The sequence below is a fragment of the Narcine bancroftii genome, chromosome 4, assembly GCF_036971445.1.
Source record: "Narcine bancroftii isolate sNarBan1 chromosome 4, sNarBan1.hap1, whole genome shotgun sequence".
NCBI classification, from domain to species: domain Eukaryota; kingdom Metazoa; phylum Chordata; class Chondrichthyes; order Torpediniformes; family Narcinidae; genus Narcine; species Narcine bancroftii.
The window spans coordinates 18,876,790-18,890,700 of NC_091472.1; the positions used below are offsets into that span (position 1 = coordinate 18,876,790).

General features: G+C 42.1%; 1 protein-coding gene across 1 annotated transcript in view; it reads left to right on the forward strand.

Moving 5' to 3' along the window:
• LOC138760366 (saccharopine dehydrogenase-like oxidoreductase) overlaps positions 1-13,911 on the forward strand; it is a 63,079-nt gene that overhangs the window by 22,845 nt on the left and 26,323 nt on the right. The window contains exons 2-3 of the mRNA XM_069930867.1: positions 8,284-8,393; positions 12,791-12,871. Coding sequence (XP_069786968.1) covers positions 8,284-8,393; positions 12,791-12,871 — 191 coding nt within the window. The remainder of the gene's footprint in view (positions 1-8,283; positions 8,394-12,790; positions 12,872-13,911) is intronic.

Genomic DNA, 13,911 nt, shown 5'->3' on the forward strand with positions numbered 1-13,911 from the left:
CAATTGACCTGGTGATTGGGGTGGGGTGGGGGAGATGGAAAGTCCAAGCGACCTGGTGATTGGGGTGGGATGGAAAGTCCAAGCGACCTGGTGATTGGGGTGGGATGGAAAGTCCAAGTGACCTGGTGATTGGGGTGGGATGTAAAGTCCAAGTGACCTGGTGATTGGGCTCGGATGGAAAATCCTAGTGACCTGGTGATTGGGGTAGGATGGAAAGTCCAAGTGACCTGGTGATTGGGGTGGGGGGGGGAGATGGAAAATCCAATTGACCTGGTGATTGGGGTGGGGGGGAGATGGAGGGACTGGTAGTTTGACCCAGGGATAGGAAGGAAGGACCAGTCTGCCATGGGAAGACAGAGGCAGATATAGTGAGGCTTAGTGATGGGGAAGAGAGAGAGAGGGGTCGTCTGGTCAGGGGTAGGGGACAGGCTAACCTGTGGATGGGGGAATGGAAGGGGAGGCCGTCTGGCCCCGTGATGAGGATGGAGAAAAGACCAGAGTAGGGGGAGGGACATTCTACCCATTCATCAGGAGCTTGACTATGGAGACAGAGTTGTGAAAATAGTTTTGTGCAGAGCAGAACCAAGTGCAGAAGAATAACATTTGAAGAGGGTGATGATGGCAGAAGTTGGTGCATGATGAATGGGGTGTTTTGCTCAGGATGTTCTTGAGCATGTTCTGTTGCAACGATTCAGCCTAATGAAGCATTTTCCATCTCACTTCTGATGAGGCGTACAAGCAGCTTAGATTTGTGAAGATCCAGGAGCTGTTCTAGTAACAATTGAAAATATTTGGGTGGCTCAGTAGAGATTATAATGAACCATTAATGCCACAGAATGTTATTGTGTGGTTAACAGTCAACAACCGAGATGTGATAGACTTGGTTTATTTTGAAGCAGTTGTACCCAGGTAAGAGCTCAAGATTGAGCAAAAATATTATTTTTCATGAAAGTTTTTGTATCCAGGATATAGGCATTAGACACCTTGGAGTCATAGAATTGTACAGCACAGAAAATGGCCCTTTCAGCCCTCCTGTCCATACTTTTATTTCATGCTAATTTCATTTTCCTGCTTGAGACCCATAACCTACGCCTTTCCTATCCAAATGTCTTCACTGGTATAACTGCACCTCCTCTGCAGTTCATCCCAGATATTCACTGCTTCTTTGAGAAAAAAATTGACCGCTCCAATCCCCTTTAATTTTCTCCCCTCTCACCTTAAACCTGTGCACTCTAGTTCTCCACTCCTAAGCCCTAGGAAGAAGATTCTCTCTGTCCTACCCATGTCACTCATAATTTTATAAATATTTAAAAGGTCAGTATCCTATGTTCCAGTGAGAATGACTCTAGCTTCTCCAATCTCTAGACGCTTTCAGGTGTATCCTCCGCCTTAAGAGTGGCTGTGGGAGTGGATCCCAGCCTGAAGACTCACCTTTCAGGTGGCAGCCCTAAAAGGCTGCTACAGCCCACCTGAAAGGGCCTGTTTATCCAGAGGCGCCTTGTAGCGTCTCTGCATCTGAAGGCGGCGGGGCGATGGTGCTACCCATCATAAATATGCAGCATTGTAATGGCGGTTTTCCCTACCCATAATCCCCCACGCAGGTGGAACTGCTCTGTATTTCCCACATAGTTCCAGCTGCGTGGGGGTTTATGGGTAGGGAAGACCGCCATTACTGTACTGCATTTTGAGCAGCAGAGAGCGGCCCCAGTGTAGGTGCGGCCAACCGGGGTGTGACAGCGCACACCGGCTGCCCCTGCCGCAACATTCCCCACCCACCACCCCGACAGCCACCCACGCCCCACTGTCCGACGGACCCTGCCTTACTGGACAGGGGCCGACAGCGGGGCTGTCAGGCAGCAAGGAGTTAGGTCGCTGGCTGATAGTGTCATCAGCCTGCCCTTTAGCAGCCGCTTTCAGGCAGCTGCATTCAGGTTTCTGAGGGAATCAATGCTCCAGCGATTATCCCTCCTGGAGGAGGGTTAGAAAATGCACCTCGGAGGTGCCTCCTGCTCTTTCAGGTGGGTACCCCAAGAGCCGCATAGGGGTAGAATATGTGGCTTTACGTCGGGGTATTCTGGCCACCTGAAAGATCCTTCTTTCTAACTATAGCTCTCCATTCCAGGCAACATCCCAGTGATGTGTATTTGAAGAGGAGTGGAACTAGTGAGGTGGGGGAAAAGAAGAGGAAGCTTTGGGGGAAAAATACACTGAGGGTGATAACAAGTTGTCACAAGTTTTTCCGACATTGGGATGTTCAAGAAACAGTGATGTTTAAAAGTCTGCAGTTTTTGACTCCCTGAATGTGTAGTTTGCAGGTTACCTCAGGACTATGCAGTTACTTGGTATTTGAGTATCCAAGTAGGTGTGTGGGATAATGGCCTATGGCATGAAGTCCTTAATCAAAGTTATAATCAGTTTAAATTATGCTGGTTATTATGTTTATAAAAATGAGTTAATTTAATTAATTTCAAACTTAATTGCCTTGGAGCCCTCCTAATCTGCATCCAATTCAATAATAAACATTAATAGTGTGTTTAGTCTCTGCAGCTGCAGACGGCTCAACAATTCAGACCTGTAATTTAGTCTTGACAACATGGCAGAGGAAAAACTGCATCTAAAAGAATAGGTTGAATTGTACATGGTATGGTTGAAGTGTTAGCTCTTACTGTAAATTATGCCAAATTATAAACAGCCTTTTTTAGTGTGTATCAGCTGCAGAAGGGCAGTGAAGCTTGTTGAAAGCCAGCCAATATTTTCCATTCATTGGTGGGAGATAAAAGACTAAATGGATCTTTGCTCCTATTGCACTGACAGGATCGAGCACCTGGTTTCCATTCCATTTGTGAATTCAAACAGATGATTGTGTTGGATAAATTGGTTGAATGCTAAAGTGTCAAAAAATAAACCACAGAAATGACAGAGGTCATTTTTTAAAGAATATACAGTAAAAGTTTAAAAATCTGGATGCCGAAAATGCGGGCTTCTCAAACTTTTTCAATTTAGTGGGCTTTTGTGTGCATGTGTACATGTGTAAATGCCACAGATGTGGAAATAAACAAATAAATATTTTTTATACCTTGTATATTATATGAAAAATGTTTAGTTAATAAACTTATCAAAATGTACCTGTTCATCTCTTCTTTAGTCCTTGGCATGGTTGGTGTAGTGTTTAGTGAAATGCCTTTATAGCGCCAGAGATTGGAATGGGATTTGAATCCTGTCCTGTCTGTAAGGAGTTAGTACATTCTCCTCACGTCTGAGTAGGTTTTCCCTGGGGACTCTGGTTTTCTCCCACCGTTCTGTTCGAAACTAGGTTAATTGGGTGTAAATTGGGCAGAACAGACTCGTGAGCCGAAATGGCCTTTTACCGAGCTGTATGTCTAAATTTTTAAAATAAAATTTAAACTTCAAATTTGAATTTTAAAATTAATACCTGAAAATATGGAAAATCCAAAAATGCAGAATGATGCAATCCCAAAGCAGTCTACATTTTAGGACTTTTACTGTATCACTACTTAAAATATGACATTATAGCAATTTTAATCACACCTGCAAGTTGCAGTTTCTTTACTGAGTTGGGGAACTGGTGGAGATGGATGAAATCCAGATAATTCGGGAGGCAGAAGCAGTGTGAGAGAGGAGCTTCAAGGAGACAGTCTTCCCCCCCCCCCCACCCCCGAAAAAAAAAGTCAGGAGCCAGGTAGCTGGATGATTGTTAAGAGGAATATGCAAAGGAGTATTACGGAATAAAGGAGATGAACTTAGAACATGGATCAGTATGTGGAACTATGACGCTGTGGCCAGTACAGAGACTTGGCTGGCGGAAGGGCATAATTGGCTAATTCAGGTACTGGGGTTTAGAAGTTTTAAAAGGAATAGTATGGGAGGGGGTGGGTTAAGAGAGTACCATTATTGGTTAGGCTATAGAAAGGGAGTACAGTGCAGAGAGTGTCTACTGTGTGTGGAAGCCAAAAATAGGAAGGGAACAATCACTGTACTAGAATTACTCTGTAAGTCCCCAAATTGCCCTCGGGACATTAAGGAACAGATCAGCAGGCAGATTTTGGAATGTTGCAGAAATTGTTGTTATGGGAGACTTCAACTTCCCTAATAGTGACTGCAAGAGGGATGGATAAGACAGAATTTATCAGGTGTGTTGAAGAAGGATTCCTGACCAGCTGATGAGAGAAGAGGCCATACTAGATCTAATACTGGGTAACGAACCAGCTGATGAGAGAAGAGGCCATACTAGATCTAATACTGGGTAATGAACCAGCTGATGAGAGAAGAGGCCATACTAGATCTAATACTGGGTAATGAACCAGCTGATGAGAGAGGAGGCCATACTAGATCTAATACTGGGTAATGAACCAGCTGATGAGAGAAGAGGGCATACTAGATCTAATACTGGGTAATGAACCTGGTCAGGTGGCAGAAGTCTCGGAAGGGGACATTTCAGTGAGAGTGACCACAACTCCCTGAGCTTTAGTACATCTCTGGACAGGGATAAAAGCAGACTAAATGTGAAAGTGTTTAATTGAATAAGGCTAATTATGATGGGATGAGGCAGGAACTAACAAGAGTAAATTAGTCCTAGATGTTCAAGGGTGACAGCACAGAATTAATGTGTAGGAAGTTTAGGGATCACTTGTGCAGGATTCAGGATAGATTTATCCCACTGGGATAGGGGAAAGGGAACTGTGATTAACTGGTGAAGCAGCTTATTAAGAGAAAGAAGGAAGCATACATTGGAGACAAGAAACAGGAAGGGCTCATGAGAAGTGTATGGTAGCCAGGAAGGAGCTTAAGAAAAGACTGAGAGACCTTGAAGGGGGGATGAGTAGGCCTTGGCATGTCCTTTTCTTTCTTTGGCTTGGCTTCGCGGACGAAGATTTATGGAGGGGTAATGTCCATGTCAGCTGCAGGCTCGTTTGTGGCTGACAAGTCCGATCCGGGACAGGCAGACACGGTTGCACCGGTTGCAGGGGAAAATTGGTTGGTTGGGGTTGGGTATTGGGTTTTTCCTCCTTTGTCTTTTGTCAGTGAGGTGGGCTCTGCGGTCTTCTTCAAAGGAGGTTGCTGCCCGCCGAACTGTGAGGCGCCAAGATGCACGGTTTGAGGCGATATCAGCCCACTGGCGGTGGTCAATGTGGCAGGCACCAAGAGATTTCTTTAGGCAGTCCTTGTACCTCTTCTTTGGTGCACCTCTGTCATGGTGGCCAGTGGAGAGCTCGCCATATAACACGATCTTGGGAAGGCGATGGTCCTCCATTCTGGAGACGTGACCTACCCAGTGCAGTTGGATCTTCAGCAGTGTGGATTCGATGCTGTCGGCCTCTGCCATCTTGAGTACTTCGATGTTAGGGATGAAGTCGCTCCAATGAATGTTGAGGATGGAGCAGAGACAATGCTGGTGGAAGCATTCTAGGAGCCGTAGGTGATGCCGGTAGAGGACCCATGATTCGGAGCCGAACAGGAGTGTGGGTATGACAACGGCTCTGTATACGCTTATCTTTGTGAGGTTTTTCAGTTGGTTGTTTATCCAGACTCTTTTGTGTAGTCTTCCAAAGGCGCTATTTGCCTTGGCGAGTCTGTTGTCTATCTCATTGTCGATCCTTGCATCTGATGAAATGGTGCAGCCGAGATAGGTAAACTGGTTGACCGTTTTGAGTTTTGTGTGCCCGATGGAGATGTGGGGGGGCTGGTAGTCATGGTGGGGAGCTGGCTGATGGATGACCTCAGTTTTCTTCAGGCTGACTTCCAGGCCAAACATTTTGGCAGTTTCTGCAAAACAGGACGTCAAGTGCTGAAGAGCTGGCTCTGAATGGGCAACTAAAGCGGCATCGTCTGCAAAGAGTAGTTCACGGACAAGTTGCTCTTGTGTCTTGCTGTGAGCTTGCAGGCGCCTCAGATTGAAGAGACTTCCATCCGTGCGATACCGGATGTAAACAGCGTCTTCATTGTTGAGGTCTTTCATGGCTTGGTTCAGCATCATGCTGAAGAAGATTGAAAAGAGGGTAGGATTAAGGAGAATCCCAAGGCATTCTGTGTGTATGTGAAGAACAGAAGGATGATGAGAATGAAGATGGGGCCGTGTAAGGATAAAGGGGGCAATGTGCCTGGAGATGGAGGAGGTCATAAATGAATAGTTTGCTTCAGTATTCACAAGAGAAAAGGACTTTAATCAGGGTGAGGTTGGAATAGAACAGACTTTTGTGCTGGATGATGTTGAGAATAAGGAAGAGGAAGTGTTGGATCTTCTTAAAAACAGGTTGCTGTGAGAAGGGAGGGAAGAGATAAATGTGGCATTGGCTATGATCTTTGAGTCCTTGGGCATGGTAGGTAGTGGAGGATTGGGGAATGTAAAATGTGGTCCCCTTATTTAAAAATCCAGGGAAGTACAGACCGTTGAGTCTTATATCAGTGGTGTGCAAACTATCGCATAGGATCTCTGATCATTTGGAGAAGTAGTCTATGCAAGGATAGTTGGCATGGATTTATGAAGGGAAAGCTGTGCCTCAAGCCTAATTGAGGTTTTGAGGAGGTAACAAAAGAAATTGATGAAGATTGGGCAGTAGATGTCCATATGGATTTTAGTAAGGCGTCTAACAAGGTTCCCCATGAAAGACTCATTCAGAAGCCATGAGGCATGGGATCCACGGAGCCTTGGTTGTGTGGAATAAAAGTTAGCTTGCGTGAAGAATGCAGAGAGTAGTAGTGGACCAAAACTGTTCTGCCTGGAGGACAGTGACCAGGGATCTGTTCTTTGTAATTTTTCTAAATGACCTAGATGAAAAAGCAGAAGGATGGGTCAGTAAGTTTTCAGGTGAATTGAAGGTGGAGAGTTGTGGATAATGCTGAAGGTTGTCATATGTTACAAAAGGATATAGACATAATCCAAAGTTGGGCAGAAAAGTGGCAGATGGAGTTCAATTCCGATGAGTGTGAGGTGATGCATTTTGCAAGGTCAAACCAGAAGGCGGAGTACAGGGTCAGATTTTTAAGTGTAGAGGAACAGAGGGACTTGGGGTCCAAATCCATGCATCTCTCCAGTTGCTGCGCAGGTTGATAGGATAATTAAGAAGGCCTATGGGATTTTGGGCTACATTATTCGGGGGATCGAGTTCAAGATTTGAGAGGACATGTTGCAACACTACAAATCTCTGGTGAGACCACACTTAAGAGTATTGTGTTCAGTTCTGGTCACCTCATTATAGGAAGGATGTGGAAGCTATGGAGAGAGTGCAGAGTAGATTGACCAGGATGTTGCCTGGATAGGAAAATAAGTCTTGTGAGACAATGTGAAAGTCCCTGCTTTAGACATGACAAAAATTTCCAGGCCACTGTAACTCAAGACAAACACCTTTATTGCTTTGGAAGCCTGGGCACATCTTTGTAACAAGAGGCACTGCAAAGTAGCTCATCCTGCTCCAAGGGAGTCTGCCTTGCCTACAATGTACAGCAGTATTTGTAACTTGAGGGTGCAACCCTTACAATTTGCATTGATCGTGGCAAGGTATCTGGTAATCGCTTATGGACTGGTCACATCAAAAATGCTTCCTGGCCTTAAAAACAATTAATAGTCTTTACCAGTGATCCTGGCTGAGCATCTGCTAATTACTTTGAAACTTGTTTTTATATATAAATGATGTTTACCCCCATAGTTAGTCATTCCACTTTCATCAGGGAAGTTTAATTTGCTGTTATATTAGCAATACAAACGATCATCCAGGCCTTGGTTAAGGGAGAATTTCCCCATCCCAAAACAATTGGGATCATAATGCTTAGGGGAAAGGGCTGAGAGAAAGAAATCCACATTCACAATAAGAGGCCACAATAAAACATTTATTTTCCAAAATTGGAATATAAACTTTATTATCAAGGTTAGCAAAGCTGGACCTTTTCCCTTTGGAGCACAGAAGAATGCTAAAAGATTCTGAGAGGCATAGATAAGGTAGACAGCCAGTGCCTTTTTCCCAGGACAGGTATAGCAAACATCAGAAGACAGCTGTGCAAAGCAAAGGGAGGAAAGTTTAGGGAGACATCAAAGGCAAGTTTGTGAGTGCCTGGAATGCTTTGCTGGGGATGGTATTAGAGGTATTTAAGACTCTTAGACAGAAAAATAGCACGACATTGAGGGCTGAAGGGCCTGTACTGTGCTGTAATGTTTTATGTTCTAATTAAAATATGTTGTGTTTTGTTACAAAGATGAAGATTACGTTGAAAAGTTTGTTTTCTGAAGTAAGGAGATTAAATCTTTTCAATTAATTGATTTTGTTATAGGAACTCCGGAAGTCAAATCTAAAGAATGCATAATCTGTGATATAAATGATCCATCCTCACTTGCTTCAATGTGCCAGCAGGGAATGGTCATCCTCAATTGTGTAGGACCAGTAAGTATACCTTCAGAATTCTAAAGGAGGAAACGTGTCAACCTCACTGCAGTGTGAAGTTTGTGGCTTTCAATGTTTAATTACCATCCTGGTGTGATATAAATGTGTATGTTTTTTTAATTACAGGTGGAGTTTTAACATTTATTAAATGGTGTACTCTCATCAATAGATACAAGATGGAATCATGGAGACAGAAATTGGCCATTCCATCTCTCAAGCCTGCTCTGCCATTGAATTAGGATCATCATGGCTGATCCAACATTTTGCAAGCCCCCTTTTCTAATAACCCTGATTCCCTTACTATCACTCTCTGTCTTAAAAGCACACTACATTACAGCACAGTACAGGCCATTTGGCCCATGATGTTGTTCCAAGGTTCCATAGATTCCATGCTCATGACTTTCTGAAGGAGCATCCCATGGGGGACCTTGCCAAATGCCTTACTAAAATCCATATACACCACATCTACCGCCTTCCTTCATCAAGTTCTTTTGCTACTCAAAAAACTTACAAGCTCATGAGGCATTACCTGCCCTCACCAAGTCATGCTGACCTTTTTCCTGAGTAGACTATGCTTCTCTGAATGCTGCTAAACCCTGTTTCTAAGAATCTTCTCCAATAATTTGCAAACCACTGATGTAAGATTCACTGGTCTATAAATCCCAGAATTCTCACTATTATCTTTTTTTAAACAAAGGGACTACATTTACCATTCTCCACCCTCCAGTACCTCCCCTGTGGCCAGGAAGGATGCAAAGGGAGTGCCCCAGGAGTCTCTTCCTTCACTTCCTTTTGTAACTTGGGATATATCTCATCTGGTCCTGTGAACTTGATCCTAATGTTTTTTTTTTAAATTCTGCTCAATTTCTTTCTTTTTAAAATATTTTATTGCTATTTTATTGTATGACTAATAAAACAGTACAATGTAATGTGCTACAAGATTAAAAAATAATCTTTAAAAAGATTTTAAAAGATTTAAAAAATTAAACTTGACTTGCATAAGCTTGATCTATACTGATCCCTCTCTCTGGTGAACACATGCAAAGTATTTTGTTGAGGGCCTCCCTGCCTCCAGGCACATGTTACCTCATTTATCCTTAAGTGGCCCTACCTTCACTCCAGTCATCCTTCTATACTTTGTTTGCATAGAATATTTTTGGGTTTTCCTCATTCCTATTTGCCAAGTCCTTCACATGTCACCTTCTAGCTCTCCAGTCCTTTCTTCATTTCTTTCCTTGCTGCCATATAATTCTCATGAGCCATTCCTGTCTTTTGTTTCCTAAACCTTGTACATGCTTCCTTATTCCTCTTAACTAGTTGTCTCACCTCTTTTGTTAACCACAGTTCCCTTATCCTGCTGTCTTTTCCCTGTCTCAATGGGATAAACCTATCCAGAACTCTGTGCAAGTTGTCTCTAAACATCTTGGCTTTTCTCTGAGAAATCTGTTCCTAATTTACTCTCCCCAGTTCCTGAATAATCCCATAATAATTAGCTCTTTCCCAATTAAACTCTGTACCTTTTTTTTGCTCCTATCCTTGTCTTTTTTTAAAAACTTTATTTATTCGTTCAAAAAACAAATAATATATGACATATACAGCAATTAAACATGAACATGAACATTTTTTATATATAGAAAAAAAAGAAAAGAATTCCCCCCCTTCAGCCAACTCTCCTAAGGAGAGCCATAAAAAAAAAGAATATTAAAGAAAAAGTTAAATATACATATTAAAATCTAGTCAATATAAATTGAAATGTAAATATTCCAAGTATAAGAGCCACTTATTAATAAAAAAAATTATAATTATCATGCAAAACATACGTAATTTTTCCATTATTAAACAATATTTCATCTCATTATGCCATCTATTAATATCAATCATATTTGTATCTTTCCATGTACTAGCAATACATTTTTTCACTACGGATAAAGCTAAATATACAAAAGCAAGCTGGAACTTAACTAATCCCAAGCCTTTCAGAGGTTGCAAACTACCCAATAAAAATACTGTTGGATCTAAAACTATTTTAATCTTATACAGGTATTCTAAAAACGATTGAATTTTCTACCAAAAAGATTGTATATGTATACATAACCAAACAGCATGAAAAAAAGTTCCAACCGTATCACCGCATCTAAAACACAAATCTGATTCATTAAAACCATATTTTTAAAAATTTTTCAGGTGTCAAATATAATTGATGTAAAAAATTGTAATTAATCATTGGATAACGTGCATTCATCAATCAAGTTACACTATCATAACAGATATCTAACCAATCATCTTCAGAAAAAATAAAACCAATATTCGCTTCCCATTTAATTATAGATCTATCCGAACCCTTTTTATCCATACCATCTCCTATCCTTGTCCATACCTTTGACAAAAGTTAGGGAGTTGTGATCACTGTCATTGTAATGCTCCCCTACTGAGAGGTCTATCACCTGATAGGTTCATTACCCATTTCAATATCTAATATGACCTGTCCTCTCCTCTATGCCCACATACAATATCAGAAATCCTTCATGGATACCCAACAAATTCTGTCTTATCTATCCCTCTTACAATCAGGAGGTTCCAGTCAATATTAGGGAAGTTGAAGTCTCCCATAACAACAAGCCTGTTATTTTTGCACCATTCCACAATATACTCCCAATAGAATGATTGCTCCCTTCCTGCTTCTGACTTCCATCCACATTGACTCAGTGGACAATCCCTCCACAATGTCCTCCTTGGTGAGCAGCGCCAATAACTTGGCCCTTTGAGAGGACAAATATCAATCTTAAATAGGTATCCTCTAATTCTGAGACCATGACAGATGCTTCTGGACTCTTCCGTAGAAGGAAACATCCTCTGCCTATCCAGCTTCTACTTGTAATTAAACCTACCATTCCCAGCCACATTCTCATTAATTTTTTCTATTCTCATTAATCTTTTCTGCATCATTCCCTGCTTAATATCTTTCCTCTAGATCAGTAGTTTTCAAACTGCCCCTTAAACTCACATACCTATGCCATAAGTGCTCTTAATTAGTAAGGGATTGCTTAAGGTGGTATGTGAGTGGAAATAGAAAGGTATGAAAACCACTGTTTTAATCGTCCCTAATTGACTCGATATGTGCACCGTTTCATAACTCCAAAGGAAATGGGCCAATGACAATTTTTCTCAAGCAAAATATTTCAGTAACAATTGGGTCTAGAGCAGTGGTTCTCAACCTTCCCTTCCCACCCACATACCACCTTAAGCAATCCCTTATCAATCACAGAGCGTTTATGGCATAGGGATTACTGAAAGTGGAATGTAAGTTTAGGGGGCAGTTTGAAAACTACTGCTCTAGAAGGATGACAAAATTTGTGGATGGTACTTCAGGTGGCCTTCTCAACATTAAAAGACAATGGAGCAGAATTAGGCCATTTGGCCCATCGAGTCTGCTCCACCATTCAAATTGTTGCTGATGTATTTTTTCCTCTTGTGTACATTTGTAATGTGATGTCTGTCTTCTGAAGAAAAGCCTGGCAAAAATTCTGTTGTCACAGCATGGTAAGCCTGGAAAGTATAGGATGAAAATGAATGAATTATCATTGCCTCATCTAACAACAAAAAGCATCAAGTTGGAAACAGGCAAAAATTGTTGCGGTGTAGGGTTTCATAAGTTGGCACAACATGGTGGGTCAAATGGCTTGTACTGCTTCTAAAAATACAATGCCTCAATCAATTATTTCTGCTTGACTACTTTTATCAGCTTGCATTTTAAAAATGCATATACAGGTATTTGCTTTGATGATGGTCTGATAAACATGCCTCTAATTTTAAAAACTTTCATCATGTATATTCATTACTGTGATAGGATGTAAAATCCCTTAGATAAAAATAAATAATCATTGAGTAGAATTCAATTGCAATATTTCAATATTAGTTAATATTATTTTAATATAATTTCTGTTTTGAAAGTTTTTTTTGTTAAGTATTATTATGCCATAATTCAATATTTGAATATATTTAAATGTGTCTTTTAGGTTTTGTGGCCAGGGTGTTAACTAAAAGATGAACGCTTCAAAAAAAACCAATGTATACTATCTAGGTGAAAAAAAAAGTGAATGTCTGATTTTAAAATAGGCTACTTTTTGGAAGTATTAAAGGAAGAGGCTGGAAATGCACAGTAGATCAGACACCACAGTTTGCCAACATTTCACCAGGACGAGTCAGTTCTGTCTCAACAAGAAAGAAGAGTGTGTTGAAAGTTTTGAGTTCTGTGTCGAGTCCTGATAGCAGTAATGTGGTAAATTGCAAGATGAGGGTTGTTCTTTTTAAGCAATTAAATCCTTTTTTTTTCAAGAAAAAGTTAAGAATTCTAATCCAACTTTGCTATTCACTAATTTCAACCCATCTATTTTCAGTATAGGTTTTTTGGAGAGCCAGTGGTGAAAGCTTGTGTTGAAAATGGAACTCACTGTATTGACATTAGTGGTGAACCTCAGGTATTGATATTTTTCTCAATAAATTATCAGATATTCAATAAAGATACAGGTGTCTAACCTTTTATCTGGGATTCGGAACACTGGCACTTGTTTCGGTAGATGGCATCTGCTCATCAAATATGTTTTTACACATAAGTAACGTTAATTTCCTGTAATAAGTTAATATACTTACCTCCTGAATGGCTGTTCACACAGGTAGGGCGTTTACACTAATTAAGGTTGAGTTACAGTGATTTCAGAGTTAGGATGATTTTGGAGGCTGGATATTTGAGGTGGGTGTAGGTTGAATGAAATATAACTGAGTTTTTAAAATGTTGTGCAAATTTTCTCCCATTTTCAGAGGGAGACCCTCATCTCCGTGGGTGCCCTCTTACCTTCGGTGGAACGGTGACTCTCGGCCCCCAGCACCCGGTGGGAGAGAAGCAGGTGGCAGCTGGCTCAATGCGGGATCAATGGCCATCTTCCTTACCCATAATCCCCTATGCAGTTGGAACCGCTCTATGTATCCCCTGATGCTGGCAGAGTGGTTCCAGCTGGTTGGGGAATTATGGGTAAAGAAGTTGGGAATTGCTCCTGCATTGAGCCATTGCCGCGAGCCGGTGTGGCGCTGCTACGTTGGGAGTTAGATGTGGGGGGGGGGGGAAGAGATGGCAGATGGACAGGGAGGGGGTTGTGCAGGGCCAGAGGGGCCAGAACTACCACTAGGCAAACTCAGCAGCTGCCTAGGGTGCAGATCTCAGAGGGGCTCGGGGAGGGTGGCTGAATGTCCAGTGTGTTACTGGACCCGGTGCCTAGAATGAGGTCTTCGGCGATGGCTAACATTATCGCCCTTTTCCATATCCAACTGAGCTCCTGGGGTGTGTCTGAGGGCTGGCCCGACAAGCTGGTGGAGCACCTGAAACCTCCCAGCCCCCGGCTCCACTGCACCAACGGCCTGCTCCTCCTGCAGCTCTTCACCGAGCTGGCTAAAGCTGCGTCCGAGCAACTCATTTGCCACCAGATCGGCCCTCTTCTCTTCGAGGAGCTGGACGATCACTTCC